General features: G+C 40.0%; 2 protein-coding genes across 2 annotated transcripts in view; both read right to left on the bottom strand.

Annotated features, from left to right (window-relative positions):
• Nucleotides 1-14,083, bottom strand: part of LOC142913276 (putative ATP-dependent DNA helicase HFM1) — a 46,730-nt gene extending 32,647 nt beyond the window's left edge. The window contains exons 1-8 of the mRNA XM_076060814.1: nucleotides 14,020-14,083; nucleotides 6,252-6,301; nucleotides 4,431-4,558; nucleotides 3,832-3,882; nucleotides 2,476-2,546; nucleotides 1,502-1,634; nucleotides 1,224-1,375; nucleotides 529-606 (exon numbers count right to left, since the gene is read on the bottom strand). Coding sequence (XP_075916929.1) covers nucleotides 529-606; nucleotides 1,224-1,375; nucleotides 1,502-1,634; nucleotides 2,476-2,546; nucleotides 3,832-3,882; nucleotides 4,431-4,558; nucleotides 6,252-6,283 — 645 coding nt within the window. The 5' untranslated portion in view covers nucleotides 6,284-6,301; nucleotides 14,020-14,083. The remainder of the gene's footprint in view (nucleotides 1-528; nucleotides 607-1,223; nucleotides 1,376-1,501; nucleotides 1,635-2,475; nucleotides 2,547-3,831; nucleotides 3,883-4,430; nucleotides 4,559-6,251; nucleotides 6,302-14,019) is intronic.
• A 1,523-nt stretch (nucleotides 14,084-15,606) lies between these two features.
• Nucleotides 15,607-26,626, bottom strand: part of LOC142913309 (adhesion G protein-coupled receptor L2-like) — a 33,132-nt gene continuing 22,112 nt past the window's right edge. The window contains exons 3-9 of the mRNA XM_076060843.1: nucleotides 26,020-26,370; nucleotides 25,428-25,648; nucleotides 25,024-25,090; nucleotides 23,708-23,784; nucleotides 21,661-21,829; nucleotides 20,801-20,917; nucleotides 15,607-18,508 (exon numbers count right to left, since the gene is read on the bottom strand). Of these exons, the coding sequence (XP_075916958.1) occupies nucleotides 18,413-18,508; nucleotides 20,801-20,917; nucleotides 21,661-21,829; nucleotides 23,708-23,784; nucleotides 25,024-25,090; nucleotides 25,428-25,648; nucleotides 26,020-26,370 (1,098 nt within the window). The 3' untranslated portion in view covers nucleotides 15,607-18,412. The remainder of the gene's footprint in view (nucleotides 18,509-20,800; nucleotides 20,918-21,660; nucleotides 21,830-23,707; nucleotides 23,785-25,023; nucleotides 25,091-25,427; nucleotides 25,649-26,019; nucleotides 26,371-26,626) is intronic.

Below are 26,626 nucleotides of genomic sequence, written 5' to 3'. Positions count from 1 at the left end.
AGTGAAATCCCCGAACCACCTCCTGTACCATTATTTCTTCTGGGAAAATTGCTATTGAACATACGCGATTTTGAGATACGCGCACCTTTCCAGGCACATGTCTATCTCATAAGTCAAGGAGTCCCTGTATAACTATGTCACTTTATTGGATTGCAAATCCAGCGCGCTAACCATCACACCACTGTGGCCGCTTCCTATAAATTCAATACTGTGCACAGGAATAACCCGGTTTATGTCGGGGATGCGTTCCTGAAAGGTGCGACAACGAATATCCAAACAACATCAATCGAAGCAATTTACAGGGTAGGTGGAGGCGAAGGCTGAGGTGACGGACCCGAGAAAGGACGGATGCTGTCATCGACGTATGTGTGGGTGGAGGCGACGCAAAACAGGTCGCGGTATCCATGAAGTGACGACGTATTTGTGATATGTGAGGTGGCGGGGGGGGGGGGGGAGTAAATGGGGGTATCGCTGTATTTACAAAAGTATGCCGAGGAAAACCAAGAACAATACAGTCATGTACTCTACCTCATCAATCAGAAACAGCCTCACGACCTGCACGAGAGACCTGTCGTGCCACTGTCTTGTTGTGCTATCCCATTTTTCCTGCAAACAAATGAAGTCAGTGAGCCCAGTAGAGATATAACATTACAATGTACAAACAAAAGCCCCGTGACCCCAGGTTCACACTCTGGGAGCGTGCCACACCCGAGTATGGAATTATCGGTGGATATGAGAGATCCCGGTGGAGTGTACGGCTGAATCAACTTTGCGGAGTGTACGGTTGAATCGTTTCCTGGATGTGAGGTGCAGCAAGCCCATTGAAGGCCTTGAACACGAGTAGGAGAATGTTAAACTCAACGCGGGTGTGAACTGGGAGCCAATGAGAAACCTGAGCACAGGTGAGATATTACGTTGTGTTCCGTATTATGTAGGTCAGCATCAAACTAGGACCCATATCTAACAGAGTGGGTCCTCACCTATACACATCGAGCAATTCAGACAAATAGGCTTAAGAAAGCCTGACTCTGCTGATGAGACAGTGATAAGCAAAACCGGTCCAGAGTATTGCTTGTGTTGAACCAATACTGCTGAAATTATTATGATCCCAGAAGGTCGTGTGGTGGCTGATGGGATGTCTAAAAAATATACCCTTAATTTTAATGTGGAAGGACAGCTACGTGAAGGAGTATTGTCAGCATATTTATTTTTTCAACACTTACCGGTGTTGTCAATATTATTTGGGCATCTTGTGTCTCAAAATAGTCATCGACGTCCGTGTCTCCGGTAAGCTCTTTGCACTGAATGCCGAGTGCTCCAAACTTGTTCTGCCAGTCTTCGAATTTCTCCCGACACAGTGCCTTGATGGGGGCCACTAGGGGGTGCGTGTCACATTCATGCTCACACAGGTCTACATCAAGCGTGATTTCTGTTGTACGAATACAATACCGTGTGGGCAATTGCAACAATGTATAATGCAACAATTAAGAGACGTACTTACTATAAATAACTTTTGCATTGTAGGAGGGCCCTTGGCATTCCATTAAGAGTCGAATTATGGCCAGCTCAAAAATAACAGTCTTCCCAGAACCAGTTGGAGCACAAACCACTACAGGTCTGTTTGTGTACAGAATCTTAATTTTAAAAAAATGTAAGACAAAGTTTGTTAAACATCGTGTAAAGTCATCTCCAGCATTCATATGAGGTACTGTCATTGCCTCTTGGAAGTTGTGCAAGTGTTATTAATTCGGCAGAGTTAGTCACAATTAAGCATTGAGGCGGTGTTAAGTTGGGGATGAGTCTGTCTCTCCATTGGGTAATCACTGCAGACTCATCCACAAAGTGGTACCAATTATATCAAAACTGGTAGGATGATGGGGTGAGTTAACCCCCAACCTAGATTTGAAATCACAAATTTCAGAATGTGAGCCGCTCACTCTGCTGTTCAGTCACCTCATCATAGCATGCATATGCTTGCATGATATGCATGTATTCATAATAAAGGTTTTTGGGTTAGATCGCGTTATTTATAAATGTGTCGTAACCCTCCACCACCCGACACGGCCAATCAGCAAAAAAGTGTCACGTTGACAAAAGACAAATAGTTCACTACTATAGCCCACCAGTGTATTGAAGAGTGAATCCACAACATTTACAGTTTGAGTACGACGTTTTGCTGGTAATTACATCCAGCATCATCGGGCAATTCGCCAGAATGGTGAATAATATTGGTCGCGAAAGCCTACGTGTTAAATATGCCTGTATGATTACCTCTAGAAATCTTAAACGTTGTAACCTTATGATTGTTTCACTTAGAAATGACCATTAATATCAACCCTCTTGGTACATTCCACAGACATAGTTACCATCAGTAATGAAGATGTATAGTACCGAGCAAAACAAAACTGGTATCACTACATAGAAATCAAACCGTAAGTTACACGTTTGTTTAAGTGTAAAATGCCATATACTTACGTCATCCATGACGCGAGACTGAACCGAGTTAAAAAAAGGAAACTCCTTGAAAATATGTCTGTAAGGCAACGCTGAAGGTAAGTTTAGGATAACATATGTTTAGGATTATGAATTCCCATGGAGAATAACTGAAAAAGGAGACTTTTGTTACTTTATTCAAAGACAAACATGTGCTAACATTTATTATGAGGAAATTGTACATTCGCATTGTTTGGGGTTATTGTCGTTGTTACGCTTATTTATCAATGAGAGTCTCACTGAGTCTCAACACCTTTTTCAGAAAGCATAACTACATTTTTGCTCATAAAAACACACAATGTCACACAATCCAGCAAGTATTTTAATTATTGTGGTTTCATTGACGTTATTGTTTGTTATTTATATTCTGAAGGGTGCTCCAGATGTTTTGTGACCTCCAATTAATTGACTCGTAACATTTTCCCCCTTTGTGTATTCATTTCTGTTTTGAAGAAACTTTATTTTAAAAATATGAAGGTTTTGTGAATTAAATGGGGGGGGTCACAAAACATCTGGACCACTCTGAATATATAGATGACACAATGATAGAGCACCAGACTAAGACAGAAGAAGGTTACTTGTGTTGTGGCCGAAACGTCGTGAGAATTTTATATTATTGTTTTATTTTATTATTTTATTATTTCCCTTTAACGTGGGTGACTTTACCGAAAGAACCCAGAAGACAGACTAAGACACTTCTAAGGTAAACAAGGTAAACAAAAAAGTCGGTGATTTCCTGCTCAAATGAGCACTGAGGCGGTGCTAAACTCCTGTTTACAGCCCTGAACCAGTGGTGGAAATTCCACATTCTTATAGGACAACCAGTTGACTTCCCCAACAAAGTGGTAATAATTTTATATTAACCCCAGAGGGAAAATGGGCTGAGTCAACCTCCAATCAGGATTTGAATTTCACAACCTTGAGATTGTGAGCTGATCCCTCTACCGCTGAAGCCTACCTGGTTGGTTCTTACTTCGTTTCAAAAGCAACACAGCTGAAGGAAGTCCACTCATTAATTTCATATACATTTTGTTGAATGTTCACAAATGAACATAGTAAAAATAGCACAAAAACATCAAGCATGCAATACTCCTCTGTCACATACCTGTCCCTGCACATAATATAAAAAAATAAGGCGATGTATTACACATCCGAGCGGCCACACGTCTTTCTCGGAGTGAATAATTTCAGCAGCGTTGATGCAACAACAAAAAAGCAAAGTCTAGTCCGGTTGAAGCTCAATTCTGGTGAGTGAAATACCAATCTTACAGGCAAGGGCCCTCACTTGATATGATCGATTATTTTTTTGTTTTAAAGAGGCAATCTCAAAAAGGATACGAATTTCAGAAACTGATCGCATTTCACTGATACTAAAGTCTTCCGAGTTTTCTGGGGAAAAAAAGAGATATGTTTTCAGTTTCAAGGACAATGCATATATTATCATAGTATGTTTTTTGTTTGCATTTTGACTGCAATTATTGTGGTTTATGCAGTAACGTGAATCCTTGTTAAAAAGGTTTCAGTTTTGTTGCCAGAAAAAAGGGGAAAACCCCTATTATTACTACATAATTATACAATTAAAGAGAAATCTGAAAAGTCCCTTCGGAATATTAGGAAGAAGGTTGCAATGTACAGTTAACACAAACGTATAATGAGCACGATTGTGGAGAATACTATAGGTAACTACATAAATAAGCAGCTATGACCCCTTCCCATATATGCGCCTCCACGTAAAAAAATATAAAAGTATGATTTGCACATCCCATCAGCAGCATTGGTACAACACAGGAAAGCTCTGTATTGGTTTCGACATTGAGTATCTTCAAGCTTGCTTGCACCAATGCTGGTGAAGCGACTGATGCTTTACGCAACAATAAAACGAAACCATTTGAGACTACCCATCACATGTACTCATACACCAAGTCTCATTATCTCACCTCCAACGTTCTCTTTGGCTTCTCTACTTTCTGAGGAATCGCCGCATTTGAGATTTCCTTGAAAGTCATTGGTATACGCACCAGAATACTGGCCAAAGCCATCCATCGACTCCACGCCTTTGTGAACACTGTAACGACAACAACAAACATCACATTATTCTCGCATTATTCTTGCAAAACAAGAATTCCGTTTCTGTGTTAGGGAACTCATACATATAGCAACGCGCATGTTGGAAACTCTTCTTATCCACACCGATATGCGGGGTATTGTTGGTGGATCCAAATATCAATGCTTATCTCCGTCCACTTATCCTCGTGTAGAAGTGTGGACACACACGTACGCGTGTTCTGCCCCGTACGTAGCCAACCGTGCTAATCGGAGGTGCGGGTATTACGGTGTGTTTGATACTGGCAACATTTTATATCGAATGTGGAGATGTGGCTCCACGTGAATATGATGTTTAACTTCAAATAGAGCATCGTGTGAAAGGGTCTGGGCCACCTCATCATGCAACACACCAGCGATTCGTTTTCTGCGTATAGATGAGGGCACTACAGTGGATCGTCATCAGCCATGGTCGATCCACTGCTGGATAAAGGCCTCCGCAATAAGCCGCCGCTTTCTCTCACGGCCCTGCAAGCTAGCAGACCATCATTGCTACCACAATACGTATGTTGCAACAAATGTTTGTTGTCATGGCAATGGGAAATACGATAAAAAATGTACTCTAGTCAACCTTCATGAAGTACATTATTGTAGTAGCCATCATTACTACTGCTATGTATTTTGTACATATTCATATTACGCAACTGTGTTTTTCATTAATAATTAAATGTAAAACGTAGATTAATAATATAGAGTAAACATGCCCACCGCGTTGTTTGAGATGAGGTGCTATAAATAAGCCACATTAATCCAAATGCATTGCATAGAGCACCCAACTCCACAACTATGGGACAATGACGTTCAAGGGCTACAATCCATCTTCAAATCGGGTGCTAAAATGTAAAAAACATGTTTTGACCCATCAAAGGGCAAATGTTGTCCTCGAAATGTAGTACACTTAAGGCGTGCCATGCAAATATAAAAATGCTAACACTGTACGCAGTCATTTGCACATAGCGACGCGTGATTTCACTTTGTTTTTTTGTCGTATTTAGATGTTTTTAGACAGTGAAATACATGATACAAACATTAGTTGAAGGCATATGTCGATAGTTGTGAAAGATTATAAATGTATTCATATTGCACACACACTGTAACAAATGATCTGAGCGTCAGCTTCATTTTAGCCTAAGGGACCCCCTCATGACAGCTTGTCCTTGTGGAGCACAAGGTAAACACAACCCTGAGCCAAATGGAAATTCCACGTGCCTATGACATCCATAGAACAACCTAAACAGGTATTTGCCGGCAGGGGGTGATGTTGCCTTTGGTTATAGGACCCATATCTGATAGGGTCCTTGCCTGTGTTCTATGGTTCTTTCAGTAAAATCTAGATTTGAAGCTTTCGTGACTGCAGGAATCCATACTCTATATAAAATGTATACCTACGTGACTTTACCGAAAGAACCAAAGAGTATCTTTTAATTAAGCTACGTAGATCGAAAAAAAAGTTATTAAAAACATCACGACGTTTCGATACGCAAACACAAAGCGGTCCGTCATACGCTTGTGTTGCAACCGAAAGGTCGTGATATTTTTAATCGCTTTATTTGGATTATTATTTTTTTCTATGTACGTTAACTTTGTTTTACCGAAAGAACCGTTAGAATACGGACCGCTGCAGTCACGAAAGTTTAAATAAAAATGTCCTTCACCTGTAATGATCCATCTTGCAGTTCACCAGCATTGGTTGAAGCGAGCCAGACTGGTGAATGTTGAACGTGTGCGGAATGTTGCTTTGTGTTAAACCATTGCTGTTTATTTACTTTGAAATAACTGTTAGTAAGTTATCCCTGACTAGGTGAATCTCTAACGAGGTTAATCTCTAACGAGGTTAATCTCTAAGTTAATCTCTTATTAAGTTAATCTCTTACTAAGTTAATATCTTAATAAGTTAATATCTAAGTCAATATCTTACTAAGTTAATATCTAAGTTAATATCTTACTAAGTTAATATCTTACTAAGTTAATATCTTACTAAGTTAATCTCTAACTAGGTTAATCTCTAACTGAGTTAAAATAAAACTAAGTTAATCTCTAACTAAGTTAATATATAACTAAGTTAATCTCTAACTAAGTTAATATCTAACTAAGTTAATATCTTACTAAGTTAATATCTTACTAAGTTAATCTCTTACTAAGTTAAAATCTTACTAAGTTAATCTCTAACTAAGTTAATCTATTACTAAGTTAATCTCTAACTAAGTTAATATCTTACTAAGTTAATCTCTTACTAAGTCAATATCGTACTAAGTTAATCTCTTACTAAGTTAATCTATTATTAAGTTAATATCTTACTAAGTTAATATTTACTAAGTTAATCTCTTACTAAGTTAATCTCTTACTAAGTTAATCTCTAACTAAGTTAATATCTTACTAAGTTAATATCTTACTAAGTTAATCTCTAAGTTAATATCTTACTAAGTTAATCTCTTACTAAGTTAATCTCTTACTAAGTTAATATCTTACTAAGTTAATATCTTACTAAGTTAATCTCTTACTAAGTTAATATCTAACTAAGTTAATATATAACTAAGTTAATATCTTACTAAGTTAATCTATAACTAAGTTAATCTCTAAGTTAATCTCTTACTAAGTTAATATATTACTAAGTTAATATCTAACTAAGTTAATCTCTTACTAAGTTAATCTCTTACTAAGTTAATCTATTATTAAGTTAATATCTTACTAAGTTAATATCTTACTGAATTAATCTCTAACTAAGTTAATATCTTACTAAGTTAATCTCTTACTAAGTTAATATCTTACTAAGTTAATATCTAACTAAGTTAATCTCTTACTAAGTTAATCTCTTACTAAGTTAATATCTAAGTTAATATCTATCTAAGTTAATATCTTACTAAGTTAATCTCTAACTAAGTTAATATCTTACTAAGTTAATATCTTACTAAGTTAATATCTTACTAAGTTAATCTCTAACTAAGTTAATATCTTACTAAGTTAATCTCTTACTAAGTTAATCTCTTACTAAGTTAATATCTTACTAAGTTAATATCTTACTAAGTTAATATCTAACTAAGTTAATCTCTTGCTAAGTTAATATCTTACTAAGTTAATCTCTAACTAAGTTAATATCTTACTAAGTTAATCTCTTACTAAGTTAATATCTTACTAAGTTAATCTCTAAGTTAATCTATTACTAAGTTAATATCTTACTAAGATAATCTCTTACTAAGTTAATCTCTTACTAAGTTAATATCTTACTAAGTTAATCTTTAAGTTAATCTCTTACTAAGTTAATCTCTAACTAAGTTAATATCTTACTAAGTTAATCTCTTACTAAGTTAATCTCTTACTAAGTTAATCTCTAACTAAGTTAATATCTTACTAAGTTAATATCTTACTAAGTTAATCTCTAACTAAGTTAATATCTTACTAAGTTAATCTCTTACTAAGTTAATCTCTCACTAAGTTAATATCTTACTAAGTTAATATCTAACTAAGTTAATCTCTTGCTAAGTTAATATCTTACTAAGTTAATCTCTAACTAAGTTAATATCTTACTAAGTTAATCTCTTACTAAGTTAATATCTTACTAAGTTAATCTCTAAGTTAATCTATTACTAAGTTAATATCTTACTAAGATAATCTCTTACTAAGTTAATCTCTTACTAAGTTAATATCTTACTAAGTTAATCTCTAAGTTAATATATTACTAAGTTAATATCTCACTAAGTTAATCTCTTACTAAGTTAATCTCTTACTAAGTTAATATCTAACTAAGTTAATATCTAACTAAGTTAATCTCTTACTAAGTTAATCTCTTACTAAGTTAATCTCTAACTAAGTTAATCTCTAACTAAGCTAATATCTTACTAAGTTAATCTCTAACTAAGTTAATATCTTACTAAGTTAATCTCTTACTAAGTTGATATCTAAATAAGTTAATATCTATAACTAAGTTAATCTCTAACTAAGTTAATCTCTAACTAAGTTAATATCTTACTAAGTTAATCTCTTATTAAGTTAATATCTTACTAAGTTAATCTCTTACTAAGTTAATCTATAACTAAGTTAATCTCTTACTAAGATAATCTCTTACTAAGTTAATATCTAACTAAGTTAATCTCTAAGTTAATCTATTACTAAGTTAATATCTTACTAAGTTAATCTCTTACTAAGTTAATATCTAACTAAGTTAATCTCTAAGTTAATCTATTACTAAGTTAATATCTTACTAAGTTAATCTCTTACTAAGTTAATATCTTACTAAGTTAATCTCTTAATAAGTTAATATCTTACTAAGTTAATCTCTAACTAAGTTAATATCTTACTAAGTTAATCACTAACTAAGTTAATATCTTACTAAGTTAATCTCTTACTAAGTTAATATCTTACTAAGTTAATCTCTAAGTTAATCTATTACTAAGTTAATATCTTACTAAGATAATCTCTTACTAAGTTAATCTCTTACTAAGTTAATATCTTACTAAGTTAATCTTTAAGTTAATCTCTTACTAAGTTAATCTCTAACTAAGTTAATATCTTACTAAGATAATCTCTTACTAAGTTAATCTCTTACTAAGTTAATATCTTACTAAGTTAATCTCTAAGTTAATATATTACTAAGTTAATATCTCACTAAGTTAATCTCTTACTAAGTTAATCTCTTACTAAGTTAATATCTAACTAAGTTAATATCTAACTAAGTTAATCTCTTACTAAGTTAATCTCTTACTAAGTTAATCTCTAACTAAGTTAATCTCTAACTAAGCTAATATCTTACTAAGTTATTCTCTAACTAAGTTAATATCTTACTAAGTTAATCTCTTACTAAGTTGATATCTAAATAAGTTAATATCTATAACTAAGTTAATCTCTAACTAAGTTAATCTCTAACTATGTTAATATCTTACTAAGTTAATCTCTTATTAAGTTAATATCTTACTAAGTTAATATCTTACTAAGTTAATCTATAACTAAGTTAATCTCTTACTAAGATAATCTCTTACTAAGTTAATATCTAACTAAGTTAATCTCTAAGTTAATCTATTACTAAGTTAATATCTTACTAAGTTAATCTCTTACTAAGTTAATATCTAACTAAGTTAATCTCTAAGTTAATCTATTACTAAGTTAATATCTTACTAAGTTAATCTCTTACTAAGTTAATATCTTACTAAGTTAATCTCTTAATAAGTTAATATCTTACTAAGTTAATCTCTAACTAAGTTAATATCTTACTAAGTTAATCTCTAACTAAGTTAATCTCTAACTAAGTTAATATCTTACTAAGTTAATATCTTACTAAGTTAATATCTTACTAAGTTAATCTCTTACTAAGTTAATATCTTACTAAGTTAATTTCTAATTAAGTTAATATCTAAATAAGTTAATATCTATAACTAAGTTAATCTCTAACTAAGTTAATCTCTAACTAAGTTAATATCTTACTAAGTTAATCTCTAAGTTAATCTATTACTAAGTTAATATCTTACTAAGTTAATCTCTTACTAAGTTAATATCTAACTAAGTTAATCTCTAAGTTAATCTATTACTAAGTTAATATCTTACTAAGTTAATCTCTTAATAAGTTAATATCTTACTAAGTTAATCTCTAACTAAGTTAATATCTTACTAAGTTAATCTCTAACTAAGTTAATCTCTAACTAAGTTAATCTCTTACTAAGTTAATCTCTAAGTTAATCTCTTACTAAGTTAATCTCTAATTAAGTTAATATCTTACTAAGTTAATAACTAAGTTAATCTCTTACTAAGTTAATCTCTTACTAAGTTAATCTTTAAGTTAATCTCTTACTAAGTTAATCTCTAACTAAGTTAATATCTTACTAAGTTAATCTCTTACTAAGTTAATCTCTTACTAAGTTAATCTCTAAGTTAATCTCTAACTAAGTTAATATATTACTAAGTTAATATCCAACTAAGTTAATATCTAACTAAGTTAATCTCTTACTAAGTGAATATCTTACTAAGTTAATATCTTACTAAGTTAATATCTTACTAAGTTAATATATTACTAAGTTAATATCTTACTAGGTTAATATTTACTAAGTTAATATCTAACTAAGTTAATATTTACTAAGTTAATCTCTTACTAAGTTAATATCTTACTAAGTTAATCTCTTACTAAGTTAATATCTTACTAAGTTAATATCTTACTTAGTTAATATTTACTAAGTTAATCTCTTACTAAGTTAATATCTTACTAAGTTAATCTCTTACTAAGTTAATATCTAACTAAGTTAATATGCAACTAAGTTAATCTCTAACTAGGTTAATCTCTTACTAAGTTAATCTCTTACTCAGTTAATCTCTAACTAAGTTAATATCTAACTAAGTTAATATCTTACTAAGTTAATATCTAACTAAGTTAATATTTACTAAGTTAATCTCTAAGTTAATCTCTAACTAAGTTACTCTCTTACTAAGTTAATCTCTAACTAAGTTAATATCTTACTAAGTTAATCTCTTACTAAGTTCATCTCTAACTAAGATAATCTCTAACTAAGTTAATCTCTTACTAAGTTAATATCTTACTAAGTTAATATATAACTAAGTTAATCTTTAACTAAGTTAATATCTAACTAAGTTAAATCTCTTACTAAGTTAATCTCTAACTAGGTTAATATCTTACTAAGTTAATCTCTTACTAAGTTAATATCTTACTAAGTTAATCTCTTACTAAGTTAATCTCTACTAAGTTAATATCTTACTAAGTTAATCTCTTTACTAAGTTAATATCTAACTAAGTTAATATATTACTAAGTTAACATCTTACTAAGTTAATCTCTTACTAAGTTAATATCTTACTAAGTTAATATCTTAATAAGTTAATATCTTACTAAGTTAATCTCTAACTAAGTTAATATCTTACTAAGTTAATCTCTAACTAAGTTAATATCTTACTAAGTTAATATCTTACTAAGTTAATATCTTACTAAGTTAATATCTAAATAAGTTAATATCTAACTAAGTTAATCTCTAACTCAGTTAATCTCTAACTAAGTTAATCTCTTACTAAGTTAATATCTTACTAAGTTAATATCTTACTAAGTTAATCTATAACTAAGTTAATCTCTAACTAAGTTAATCTCTAAGTTAATCTATTACTAAGTTAATATCTTACTAAGTTAATCTCTTACTAAGTTAATATCTAACTAAGTTAATCTCTAAGGTAATCTATTACTAAGTTAATATCTTACTAAGTTAATCTCTTAATAAGTTAATATCTTACTAAGTTAATCTCTAACTAAGTTAATATCTTACTAAGTTAATCTCTAACTAAGTTAATCTCTAACTAAGTTAATCTCTTACTAAGTTAATCTCTAAGTTAATCTCTTACTAAGTTAATCTCTAACTAAGTTAATATCTTACTAAGTTAATAACTAAGTTAATCTCTCACTAAGTTAATCTCTTACTAAGTTAATCTTTAAGTTAATCTCTTACTAAGTTAATCTCTAACTAAGTTAATATCTTACTAAGTTAATCTCTTACTAAGTTAATCTCTTACTAAGTTAATCTCTAACTAAGTTAATCTCTTACTAAGTTAATATCTTACTAAGTTAATCTCTTACTAAGTTAATCTCTAACTAGGTTAATCTCTAACTGAGTTAAAATAAAACTAAGTTAATCTCTAACTAAGTTAATATCTTACTAATTTAATCTCTAACTAAGTTAATATATTACTAAGTTAATATCTAACTAAGTTAATATCTAACTAAGTTAATCTCTTACTAAGTGAATATCTTACTAAGTTAATATCTTACTAAGTTAATATCTTACTAAGTTAATATATCACTAAGTTAATTTCTTACTAAGTTAATATTTACTAAGTTAATATCTAACTAAGTTAATATTTACTAAGTTAATCTCTTACTAAGTTAATATCTTACTAAGTTAATATTTACTAAGTTAATCTCTTACTAAGTTAATCTCTTACTAAGTTAATCTCTTACTAAGTTAATATCTAACTAAGTTAATATGCAACTAAGTTAATCTCTAACTAAGTTAATCTCTTACTAAGTTAATCTCTTACTCAGTTAATCTCTAACTAAGTTAATATCTAACTAAGTTAATATCTTACTAAGTTAATATCTAACTAAGTTAATATTTACTAAGTTAATCTCTAAGTTAATCTCTAACTAAGTTAATATCTTACTAAGTTAATCTCTAACTAAGTTAATCTCTTACTAAGTTAATCTCTAAGTAAGTTAATCTCTAACTAAGTTAATCTCTAACTAAGTTAATCTCTTACTAAGTTAATATCTTACTAAGTTAATCTCTAACTAAGTTAATATATTACTAAGTTAATATCTAACTAAGTTAATATCTAACTAAGTTAATCTCTTACTAAGTGAATATCTTACTAAGTTAATATCTTACTAAGTTAATATCTTACTAAGTTAATATATTACTAAGTTAATTTCTTACTAAGTTAATATTTACTAAGTTAATATCTAACTAAGTTAATATTTACTAAGTTAATCTCTTACTAAGTTAATATCTTACTAAGTTAATATCTTACTAAGTTAATCTCTTACTAAGTTAATATCTTACTAAGTTAATCTCTAACTAAGTTAATATCTAACTAAGTTAATATCTTACTAAGTTAATATCTAACTAAGTTAATATTTACTAAGTTAATCTCTAAGTTAATCTCTAACTAAGTTAATATCTTACTAAGTTAATCTCTAACTAAGTTAATATCTTACTAAGTTAATCTCTAACTAAGTTAATCTCTAACTAAGTTAATCTCTAACTAAGTTAATCTCTTACTAAGTTAATAACTAACTAAGTTAATATCTAACTAAGTTAACATATAACTAAGTTAATCTCTAACTAAGTTAATATCTAACTAAGTTAATATCTTACTAAGTTAATCTCTTACTAAGTTAATCTCTTACTAAGTTAATATTTTACTAAGTTAATATCTTACTAAGTTAATATCTTACTAAGTTAATCTCTAACTAAGTTAATATTTACTAAGTTAATCTCTTACTAAGTTAATCTCTAACTAAGTTAATATTTACTAAGTTAATCTCTTACTAAGTTAATCTCTTACTAAGTTAATATCTAACTAAGTTAATCTCTTACTAAGTTAATATCTAACTAAGTTAATCTCTTACTCTTACTAAGTTAATATGTAACTAAGTTAATCTCTTACTAAGTTAATATTTACTAAGTTAATCTCTTACTAAGTTAATCTCTAACTAAGTTAATATTTACTAAGTTAATCTCTTACTAAGTTAATCTCTAACTAAGTTAATATTTACTAAGTTAATCTCTTACTAAGTTAATCTCTTACTAAGTTAATATCTAACTAAGTTAATCTCTTACTAAGTTAATCTCTTACTAAGTTAATCTCTTACTAAGTTAATATCTAACTAAGTTAATCTCTTACTAAGTTAATCTCTTACTAAGTTAATCTCTAACGAGTCTCACTGAGGCGCCGATGACTCCATGACGACTGCCGACTGGGGGCGTTGCCCTGGCAACGGCGTCTCCCGCCAACGGCCACCGACCGTCACGTGACGCCCCCTTCCCCCCCTCCCCGCTCGCGCTGCAGTTTCCCGCCAAAAGCGCACGCGGCGCTCGTTATGTTAATGAGGATGACGTCGTGACCTGCCGCGCCAATCAGTGCCCACAGCGCCCGTAGAACACCACGTGCCTGGACTGTGAGGGTGACCCACGAATGATGTGTGCAGGGCAAGGCCGTACTAATTATAATATATTGCTATAAACAATATTTTTTAAAATATATATAATTGCTATGCCGTGTAAATAAAAACTACAACTTGCTAAACCTTGGCCACGATATCTGGACTTGTCTTCATGTAACAATGCATAGATTTCAGTTCACGTGATTGTGGTTATGGTTGTACTGTTTAAATCCCTAATCTCTGCCATTACATACGATGAAACAAGCAAAGGTCATAAATAAATAAATAAAAACAGAGCGATGTAATAATACAACACCACTATTAGACATTATTGTAATAAACAAATAAAAACGTCCGTCCCATGTGTTCGTGAATTTTTTTTTTATATTTAAGGCAGGAAATTAGTTTTCAAATTTAGATTTATTTTTTCTGGGGGGTGGGAGACCTCTTAAGATTTGGTGCCCCCCCCAAATGTTGACTCCGTGGCCACGGCCATGGCGCTGGGTCAGCTAGTTCCTACCTCGCGGCACTTGTAAAGCATCTTCTTTGGTTCTTTCGGTAAAGTCACCACGTAGAATGAGAATAAAATAATAAATTAATGAAATAACACAATTAAAATCTCACGACGTTTCGGCCACAACACAAGTGGCCTTCTTCAGGTGAAAGGAACAAACCTGTCGGGACGACAGAGCTTCAATGAACGCTGTTAAGATTCGTAGCGTCTTTTTAAGCTGGTTTAGAGAAGTGAGGCACCTTGACAAAGGGGTTTACATATCAAACAGGAGAATTTATCATTGAAATAGCTGAGTGATTAGCTTGTGACTGGTCATAGAAATAGCTATGTTAAAGTCAAAGCCTACACATCCACAGAGGCACCTAGTACAAATCAAACAGGATAATTTAGCATTGAAATAACTGAGTGATTAGCTTGAGACTGGTCATAGAAATAGCTATGTTAAAGTCAAAGCTTACACATCCACAGAGGCACCTAGTACAAATCAAACAGGATAATTTAGCATTGAAATAGCTGAGTGATTAGCTTGTGACTGGTCACAGTCGTTCTGTGCTGTCAAGAAGGGACATCCTCGACTTCATGCGGGATATTTTCCTTTGAAGGGCGCACAGCGGTTAGTGACGCGTGTTGAGTGTTTTTATTTGTGTGAAGCAATCATCGTGATTCATGATTCTCCACTGTTGCTCCTGGCACTCGCTTACCGATGGTCAACCTCCTCATCGCCCTCCTATCGCTACTTACCGTGGTTACTTGTTATCGTGAACTTCACTCCTTGATTCTTTCACCCAAAAGTATATGATCCTCTGCTGATTTTGTACGTTTGCCCACTGACAAAGAAATGATCAGTCTATCATTTTAATGGTAGGTTTATTTGAACGGTGAGAGACAGAATAACAAGAAAATCCAGAAAAACGCATTTCAAAAATTGTATACGTTGATTTGCATTTTAATGAGGTAATGTATCACAGCCAAATAAAGTACCCTAAACGCACGTTGATTTCCAATGTGGAGGGAAAAAACGGAAGACCTGGAGAAAAATCCACTGCGACTACGGGGAGGGAGACATGTACACTCCAAATATACAGCAGCAGCAGGCGTCAGGGTCTAACTCACGACCTCCTGTATACCAGGTGAGGTAGTCAACATCTCCTAGCCACCGTGATGATGATGATGATGAAAGAGAGACATGTACACTCTAAAAATAGTGCAGCAGCAGGCGTCAGGGTCTAACTCACAACCTCCTGTATACCAGGCGAGGTAATTCACATCTCCTAGCCACCGTGATGATGAGAGAGAGACATGTACACTCCAAATATACAGCAGCAGGCGTCAGGGTCTAACTCACGACCTCCTGTATACCTGGTGAGGTAGTCAGCATCTCCTAGCCACCATGATGATGATGAGAGAGAGACACGCAGACTCTAAATATACAGCAGCAGCAGGCGTCAGGGTCTAACCCACAACCTCCTGTATACCAGGCGAGGTAATTCACATCTCCTAGCCACCGTGGTGATGATGATGATGAGAGAGAGACGCAGACTCCAAATATACAGCAGCAGCAGCAGGCGTCAGGTCAACATCTCCTAGCCACCGTGATGATGATGAGAGACATGTACACTCCAAATATACAGCAGCAGCAGGCGTCAGGGTCTAACTCACGACCTCCTGTATACCAGATGAGGTAGTCAACATCTCCTAGCCACCGTGGCACCGGCGGTATTCGGTTTCTGAACCTGACTGGGACCTCTCCTAGGTCGACTCAGTCTTAAATGAGTCGCCGAGGCAGTGCGTCAATATAAAGAATGGCATCCTCTGTGCAACCAACTTGAGTGCTTTGCTGGCCTCTATGCCCAACGAACGTTGCTTTTGTGACCAGGACTTGATGTAAAGGAATGACACAAATGCACACCACGTTTTCCCATTGAAAGTAGATACATTTCAAAATATCACCGTCCTGTTCACAAAAGCAAAGTTTGTGTGGAATAATAGCAATTTTCTGTACTTTTGAGGTATAAGCAACTAGGAAATAACACTTATTACCCAGGAACAAGAACATAATAAATTTGTTAAACAGTGTTATTAATGGGAGTGGATTATTAACTTTGCTTTTGTGTCCTGGTCACAAAAGCAAAGTTTGTGGGGAATAATAATAATAATAGCCATTTTATATACTTTTGAGGCGTAAGCAATTGTAAAATAACACATCACCCAGGAACCAAAAAAATATATTTTTTCGTTACACAGTGAATTATTGTTTCACGTTTTTAGCAAAACATTTTGTAAAAATATAAAATTTACCCTCATGCACCGTCCAACCATTCTGGTTGATATGGTTAAACATTTGTTGTGCTGTTGCGGGGGAACTCTGGGTCATAAATCGTGACAAAACATCGTCTGGTTGTTTTGTGCTGACAGGGCCTCATCATTTTATTTGAGGGAGCGCATCACGACAATGCGAACCACAAAGCCAGCAGCGCGTGTTGAGCGAGCGTGACGCTTCTGATCAGCCCCAGAAGGGCCGAGACCTTAAAAACAAACACACTGCTGGTTGATGAAAGTTTCGGAATGGCCGATAGCCTGCCCAGACTAAAATTACACTGTATTCATATTTCCCCATGAGTGACATTGCAGGTCGGTGAAGGTGGGAGCCCAGGGCCAGTTCAGATATCCCTCGCCACCGATGTTAGCCGTGACCTGGACTCGAACTCAGGCCACGAGGTTCGTAGTGAAGTGCCGCAAACGGACCGTTCCCCGGTCGTGATTTATTGCAAGGCGTAGTAGTTGTGCATCATCTGATCAGCGTGCAATATGTTGGACAATGCAATCAGTTTAAACTTATTTCTGATATTGATGAAACCATATACAATGAGTGTCTATTCAAGAATTTGAAAGTGAATCAATATCAATCAAATATTTGCAAACTGTCATTTGGTACTTTATTGAATTTGTAAACGTGAATTATTTAACGTAATTACGCATTATTTGCAATAGTTACCACCCCTTGCTTGGTTAATGCAAAATGTGCATTTGTACGCAATTACCAATATTAATTGCGCAATGCAGGACACACGACATAATGCAGTGAGGTAGTGCACATTATATACATAAACGATTATATATAAATAGAAGACATTATTCCCAACGTTCTGAATATTCTTCACGTACAATCACGTACAACGTGTCCCGTAACGACGCACACACGTCTGCATTAGTAAATGCGTCGTTTGCGTAACGTCACCGGTGAATCATCAGCGCGAGACATTTACGCGTCCCCTGCCGCCGCCCTCCGCCTAGCGTAGAGCTCGGCCGCCTGGCGCGGTGCGAGCAGGGGAAAGTAGGAGGAGGAGGAGGGAGGACGTCCTCCCTGGCGACGATCGCCGAGGGCGGAGGCGGGGGCGGAGGGGAAGCCCGCGCCAGCGAGCGCGTCCGTCTGTCACGGCGGCGGCGGCGGCGGAGTGCCCGAGCCGGGGCAGAGGGATCCGGATCGGGCTGCCAACACGGCCGCCGCCACGGCCGCCGATGTCGACGTCGACCCTCGTCGGCTCGCTTGCTTTCACCCCCTCGGCTTTGGCATACCTTCCTCCTCCGACGCCTCCTCCTCGTCGTCCTCCTCCTTCTCGGCTTGGCGTCGCCGCCTGAGCGGCCGCGAAGTCGCGGCCGCTCAGGCGGAAGTGGCCGCCGCCGCCGCCGCGGGCGACGCCGTTGTGCGGCGCGATCGCCAGGGCGCCGGCGTCTCTCGGGCCCGTCGCCAGACGATCTGGGGGGGAGATAAAAAAATAAAAGTAACGGGGTATTTGGCTGCCGCTATAAACGTCCACGTGATAGGCGATAAGCAGCTTAGTTGAACCATCGTTTGTGATGGACAGGCTTCTTCTGCGAAAGAGCTGAAACGGCTCAGTGGGCCTTACCTGGTAAAATAAAATAAATTACGTTCTTGGTTCTTTCAGTAAAATCACGTTGAAGGGAAACAACAAAATAATAAAATATATATAAAACAATAAAATTCTCATGACGTTTCGACTGTAACACAAACAGTCATCATCAGTCACCTGATGATGACTGTTTGTATTTTATTATTTTGTTGTTTCCCTTCAACGTGACTTTACCGAAAGAACCAAGAATATGAATCACTGCAGTCACGAAAGCTTTAAATCAAAATTTAAAATAATTTAGTTTAGTTTCTAACATTAACCCTAAACCTAACTCCAGTCGGATACTAACTCTAACCCCAACACGAACCGTTACTTTAACCATAACCAACTACAACTCGAACCCTAACCCTAAACGCCAACCATAACACCACAACCCTAAACTCTAGCCCTGACTTGAACTCTGACCCTGTCTCTGACCCTTTTGTTAGACTTAGCAATACACCCGGACATCCGCAACAACCAACAAAATCGCTGCCACGTCACTGTATAATACGCTCGCATATGCTGTTGGGAATGTAATCCACATTTATAATGTGTGTGCCTCACTCTCCGTTGTACACGCGTTATCCACAATTACGGAGTTAATATCAAAGGAAAGCTCTTGATCTTTCTCCGTCGCTCCCTTGACCGCACGTGGGAATTCACGACGACAGCGCGCTTAATTTTATCTTTTTGTTTATAGGAAATACAGGTTTAAACAAGAATCACAATTTCACAGTAATATCAACAACGGCGGGAGGGGGAAAGTGTGCGAGCGCAATCTTGAGTAGGCGCACGGGATCGGTGTGGGATGCGTCAAGCCGGAACCACTCAGTCCACGGTATATCATCATAGTAATGCTCACAATAATAACAACAACAACAATCACACCTCCGTTGATAACAAGTTTCGACAAAAAACAGTGGGCAGAATATCATCGCAAAGCCGCCGTGATTGATTTTTCAAGGGGGTCGGATCGCCGCACGTGTAACGCGTTGCGCCACGCACCCTCCCTCCACTCGGAACGACAGGCAATTTAACAAAACCTCTCTCTTGTAGTGAACAAACGCCGCCAATTTATCGCTGCCTCGGCAGCACCGCCGGTGATCTCGTCGCCGTTGGCGAGCGATCCACGCAAGACGCCGAATAAAAACGGGCAGCAGACGTGCCGCGGGTAGCTGCGCGCAACCGGCGCTGTCGGTCAGTTGCTAACAGTGAATCGGCTTCACAACAACAACGACGGTGGGTTGCCACAAGTTGTGAACTATTTATCATGTTAGCGAGCACCTATGAAGGCCGGCATGGGGGTGGGGTGGCCCGCATCACGCCCGGTGCCTTCGTCTCCCCAGTGGCGATGTTTAGACGACACCGCGACAAATACTCGCCTGAGGCCGAGTCGAGCTAAAAGGAGGCCCAGATGTCACTCGCTACTGATGTTGGCCGAGACCAGGAATCAAACTCAGGTCACTGGGTTCGTAGGCCGGTGTGCATAGAGGGATCGAGGAATTGAGGGTTAGGGAGATCGATACACGAACCGACATCCAACTGACACACAGACGGACACGTTGTGTTAGTCTGTTGTCCTTCCCCCGCACCTCCGATTAGTACGGTTGGATACATACGGTGCGAAAAAACTTCAACGCACTGTACATACAACACATGAACCAAAACAAACAGGGCCAAAACAACAACCACTATTCGCAGTTAGAGGCAGTCGCCCTCCAACAACAACGAAGGGGGGAGGAGCGACGCTCACAACAACGAGCGGAGCGCCGGGCGGCTAAAGCACAGCAAATGGCACAGTAGGGGGGTACAGCTGGTGGTGCATCAGCCACTCATCTCAGTCAGTCGACCTGTGGCACCTGGGTCTACCCCGTGACCTCCTGCCGGCGGGCGTTTGACACTTCACGTGGCCTCAAGGTGCACAAAGCCTGGCACAAAGCGCCGTGGTGACGTCACCGCCACCTAGTGGCGAACGGCGGTTGTTGTTGTTGCTGCAGTGTGCGTAGTGTGTGTATGGTGTGTAGTGCGTGTAGCGTGCGTGCGTACCTGCGCGTTGGGAGAGCAGCGGTTGTTGTTGTTGTTGCAGTGTGCGTAGTGTGTGTATGGTGTGTAGTGCATGCAGCGTGCGTGCGTACCTGCGCGTTGGAAGAGCAGCGTTTGCTGCTGGAGAGCCACGAGTCGTAAGAGAAGTGGTCGCCCCAGGTTCGGCAGCACTCGGCGTGCCCCAAGCACTTTCTGTACTCCTTGCACACCTTGCACGGGTAAGAGGCGAGGGGTTGGGGGTCAGAGTTCAAGCCAGGCCTAGAGTTAGGGTTATACGGTGTTGAAGCTTGCGTTTTAGAGTCAGGGGTTACGGTCAGGGTTCGATCCAGACCTTGCCAACGCTTCTGCTGCTGCTGCTGTATATTTGGAGTCTGCATCTCTCTCTCATCATCATCACGGTGGCTATGAGATGTTAACTACCTCGCCTGGTCCGCAGGAGGTCGTGGGTTCGATCCAGACCCTGACGATGCCTGCTGCTGCTGTATATTTGGAGTTTTTTGTGTCTCTCTCATCATCATCACGGTGGCTATGAGATGTTAACTACCTCGCCTGGTATACAGGAGGTCGTGAGTTCTATCCAGACCTTGACGACGCTTGCTGCTGTATATTTGGAGTTTTTTGTGTCTCTCTCATCATTATCACAATGGCTATGAGATGTTAACTACCTCGCCTGGTCTACAGGAGGTCGTGAGTTCGATCTCGACCTTGACGACGCCTGCTGCTGCTGCATATTTGGAGTTTGCGTTGTCATGCTCTGACCCCGTGCCATGACTGGACATCTGCGAGAAAGAGCTTTGTGGCTCTTTGGATTCCGCCTCCAGTTTAAAATTGTTTAAGATTTTGAAAAAGAGCCACAGAGCTCAGTGGGCCTCACGAGTTGTCAAGATTTCTGGGCGCACTTCCACGTCGAAGCAAAAAAAAAACGGCGTGACGGGAAGAGGGGGTTGGGCACCTTCATCTGCAGAGCGCAGTGGAAGATGAAGATGAACATGCCCTGGAAGGAGTTGAAGATGATGAAGAGGTAGGCCATGACCAGAGTGGCCTTGTCGATGAAGAGGAACCCGAACACCCAGGTGAGGCCGAGGAGGCACAGCAGCGCCACGCCCCCCAGCGCGCAGGACCTGTGGGCAAGGAAGAACAAAAACGAACGATAACAACGGCCGGCAAAAAAGCGAGCGCCGTGGTAAATATTTGCCATCGCGTAGCGTTGTCGTCATCGTCGTTATTATCGTCGTCGTCGTGAACTTACCGACCCACGCGACACGTTACGTGCGTATCGACGTACAGTAAAACCTTGGGATTGCGAGCACAATTCGTTCCGGAAACGTGTTTGTAATCCAAAGCACTCGTACGTCAGTTGTGATCACGTGACGCTCGGCAGTACGAAGCGTCTACATGTGCTGCCGCTCGTATTGCTAAGACCCTCGCTCGTTCATCAAGTGAATATTTATATTTAAACAATGTGTTGCTCGTCTTGCAAAACACTCGCAGACCAAGTTACTCGCAATCCAAGGTTTCGCTCTGAACGTTGAACTTCGTTCGCGCCGTACGTAGCCAACAGTGCTCATCGGAGGTGCGGGGGAAGGACTAACTAACTAACTAAAAACACAAAAATGCAGTTCTGAAGAAGTGAGATTAGAATCAAAATTTAAAAGTCCATGAGTAAGACAAGCCAATTGGTAAGGTTTGTCACATGAGCAAAACGTGGACATTTATAGCGGCCAAACGCTCTAAGCACACGCTTCTTAATGTGAAGGGAAAAGACACGGAGGACCCCGAGAAAAAAATTCACGCAACCACGGGGAGAACATTCAAGCTCCAAATATACAGCAGCAGCAGGCAATGTCAGGGTCGGGTTCGAACCCATGACCTCCTGTATACCAGCCGAGGGAGTTAACATCTCCTAGCCACCGTGCTGATGATGATGATGATGATGAGACAGAGGGAGAACATTCAAGCTCCAAATATACAACAGCAGCAACAGGCAATGTCAGGGTCGGGTTCGAACCCATGACCTCCTGTATACCAGCCGAGGGAGTTAACATCTCCTAGCCACCACGATGGATGGACAGACAGATTGACGTTTTGGGAGGTGGATCAGACTGACAGTTAAATGGACGGATCGCCGGATGAACGAGCAGACAAACGGACAGATGCATGGCTGGAGAGACGAACGCATACGGAGCGATTAAACCATCTGCCCCACAGACACGGGAGTCACACCGCCAGTGGGAATGCCAGCGCTGTCAGTCGGTGTCACCGAACGCGAGCACTTTTGAGAGGGCATCATCTATGGGCACCGAGGGCCCACTCCGACATCGCCACTGCGTGGAGTTCTGTTGCTGTGCAGGAAAGCTCATTTGCTACATGGGACGGGTTGGATGATGAGTCAGACGGATTGGATGGACAAAGGGATGGATGGTGGGAGCAACGGTCTCGATAAAGTTATTTTATTTTAGTTTTTCTTTCGGTTTCGTTTTGACGACACACACGTAGGTCATGGGAACGGAATCGGAAGAAAAACCGGATGACGTTACACCTACGTACATCACCGGAACGGGAAAGGTTTAAACTAATGCAAGCAGGCGCGTGATTTATAAATCCCTTGCAAAGGGCGATCGTTACACGGTGGGTCAAAGCGAACTGATGGTCCCCCGAGAGCTGGACGGAGCTCGTTAAAAGCGAAACCCGAATTTTAAACGACAATTACATTTTTGCGCAGGGGTCATTGGCAACCGCGGCTGAGAACCACCAACATTCGCTCGCGACACCGGAACACTCCAGGTGCAATCACGGGTGGCTGGGGCCCAGTTGGTCAAACGAAAAGGCAAGGGAGGGCCCTAATGTGAAGAGTGGGCTGGCGCGGGAACAGCCAGCTTCACCCACCGTGTGTCCCGGCTGAACCTCACAGAAAATGCGGTCGCTTTAAGTGATGAACCCCCCCCTCGCCCCTCTCCCCCCTAACCCCCCCCCCCCCCACACCCGGCCACCTCACTCACTTAATGCTCTCGGGCTTGAGTGGCGCCGAATGCTGCACCATCTTGTACAGAGTCATCAGCAGGAACACGAAGTTCACCTGTGACACCACACACGCACCGCGCATACGAGTCAACAAGTCCATAAGACGTTGTTTTTTGTTGGGTTAGATTACGTGTCGTTAAGCCCGTCACCACCCCCACCCGACCACGGACAATCAGTAAGCTTTGTCGCGTAAACAGAACCTGACAATTCGTCGCTAGTTCAGCGCACCGGTGTGTTCGAGAGTAAACCCACAGCAACATTTACAATTCGAGCAGGGTGACGTTTCGCCAGTAATTACAACAACAACAGCCACCATCGTCAGGCGATAGCCAGAATTGCGGAGGATTCCTCCTGCTGTTTTGGTCTTAAACGGAGGCGTAGAGGTGATGTCGTCACTGAGCATATCAGGTGCGAATATCAGAGGGGGGTGAATTTAATGATGTAAATATCAGTGGATGCCTCTACCTACAATAATCATGTCTGCCGGTAACGCTCGTGACGTCACTCCACGTTGACCAGCCCCCCCTCATTAATAATCATGAACAGTCACGTAGAAGGGTAACAATAAAATAATAAAAATACAAAACAATAAAATTCTCACGACGTTTCGACCGCAACACAAGCAATCATCGTCAAGTGCGGAAACCACGGCAGGAAAATTTGCTGTGGTTTTCACGTTCTGCAGATGTAGAGTGCAAGTGGATTGAATCCACCCGTGTGGCGTTGAGTTTTGTTGTTGTTGCAGCATCATCCCCTCGTCGTATACAAGGTGGGTTTTTCTCCGGGTTCTCTGGTTCCCTACCCGCACGGAGCGACGTTGCATCCTCGAAACACCCCCACAGGCACGAAAGCTGCTGGCACGTCTGCAACTCGTCCCCCAACGATACGCTCACGTCACAATTTTAGAACCGGCAGGGAGGCATCAACATGGGGACAAATGGGACGGGAAACAGACACGCGCACGAAGCAGAGCGCGCGCGCACGTGCGCCGGACTGTTGCAGGCGGGCTAGCGCCTCCGACTAGCACGGTTGGCTACGTACGGTGGGAAAGAAGTTCAACGCACGTACGTACGTACTGGCGTTAGCGTGGCAATCGGAGGTGCCCGCCTGCAATTTGGGCACGAGACGGGATTTTGGCACGAGACGATTTCGAGAATTCACGCTCAAGACGAACGTGGGAATCGCATCAGATTCATCGCGGGACCCGTCACGCTATGCGCATGTCGAGCAGCAGACACGGCGACCCGCCCGCCCATCTCCCACCCCCGGCACGACGCGCACGCACGGAACTCACGAGGATGATGGTGGCCACGGGCGCAAGGAAACTCCAGATGAAATGATTGTCGGTCCGGAGCCAACAGCTGCAGGCGGAACAGAGGACAAACGATCGCCTGGTTAGCCTGACAGGCCGGGATAGCGCGTCCATGCATCCGGTTTCATTTGCCGGCATCTGGTAACATTTGCCACCGTTCAGTTGCACTTGAGCACCCATCTGGTAACATTGGGGGACATTTGTGTCATTTGTTGTATGCGAGGACACCTGGTGAGACCGGGCGCCAGCCGGCAAGGCCGGGCACCGGTTAGTAAGCCCGGGCGCCAGGTGGCAACACCAGGCGTGAACCGGCGACACCGCGCTCCGGTTAGTAAGCCCGGCGCGCCGGCCGGCCCGGCGGCGAAGAGGGACGACAGGGGGCTCACGCTCGCTCGGTGCCGTAGCCCGTGCGGTCGACGGCGAGGCAGACCCCGACGACGGCGAGCGGCAGGCCGTAGCCCAGGAGGTAGAAGTACTTGCGGCGAGAGCGGCGCCCCTCGAACACCTCCACCAGCATGAGGTAGAGCTGCACGCCCTCCAGGAACATCCACGCAAACGCCGCCAGGAAGAGCAGGTGCAGCAGCGCCGCCAGCACGGGGCACGCCACCTGCGGAGCCGGCGCGGTGGCGGGGGGCAGCCGGGCGGGCGGGCGGCGGTGGCGTTACACTGAATCTGAATCTTTATTTGGATGTGGAGGGAGGAATCCGATGAGCCAAGAAGCTCTTTTCTGACAGACGTCCACCGGTTAGGGGGGGTCACAGGTGTCAGCGAGTTTACTTAAAGCAACACAATGCGGTAGGAGTGCAAAGTAGAGGAAAGGTAAACAAATCATGAACAAAAATGAACTATTTTTTTATTTTCCCAGGCAAAGCCCCCCCCCCCCCCCGAGCTGTTAAACAATTTGTTTCAGGAGCGAGTGCAAAATAGAGAAAGTGGTAAGCAAGTGACTAAACGTGAGCGGGGGGCGGGCGGGCGCACCGTGTACTGAGTCTTGTCGATGCCCACAAGGAACAGCAGCTGGGCGAGTAGCAGGTTGAGGCATAAGTTTTTGTGAACGGTGTTGCGGTCACTCTGGAGGCCGCGGAAGAAGCAGAAGGTGAACGTGGCCACGGCGAGGCACACGAGGGACACCAGCACGCCCACCCACGTGATCACCAGCAGCAGCAGCTCGTGGGCGCGGTGCCCGTACTGGCACGCACGGGCAATACGCGGGCACGGGACACACGGAGGGGTGTGAGGGTGCCGTGGGCAGCCGTACGCACGCATCGGGAACTTCTTTGGCCAAGTACCGTAGCCGGCCGTGCTCGTGGGGGGTGCGGGGGAAGGAAACTAAACGGAAAAAAGTGCTTAAAGAAATTAGTTGTCAATTGAGATTTCAAATATAGCCCTTAACAGACTGCAGGGGCAAGTGCTGTTAGCGACTAGCAGCTATGAAGGCCGGAACGGCACACGAGGGGGTGGGTGGCCAGCACCACGCCCGGCCGCCTTTGTCTCCCAAGTGGCGATGTTTACACACCGCAATAGTTACTGATTTGAGGCCGAGTCGATTGAGATAATTAGTTAGTGGTCGTGAGTGGGAATTGAA

Source organism: Petromyzon marinus, unplaced genomic scaffold (genome assembly GCF_048934315.1).
Source record: "Petromyzon marinus isolate PM22_M1 ecotype Great Lakes invasive population unplaced genomic scaffold, UKy_Petmar_22M1.pri1.0 PM_G_Scaffold_24, whole genome shotgun sequence".
In the NCBI taxonomy this organism is placed as follows: Eukaryota; Metazoa; Chordata; class Hyperoartia; order Petromyzontiformes; family Petromyzontidae; genus Petromyzon; species Petromyzon marinus.
Note: the sequence above shows the minus strand (reverse complement) of the source record. Positions and strands in the feature narration are given on the sequence as shown.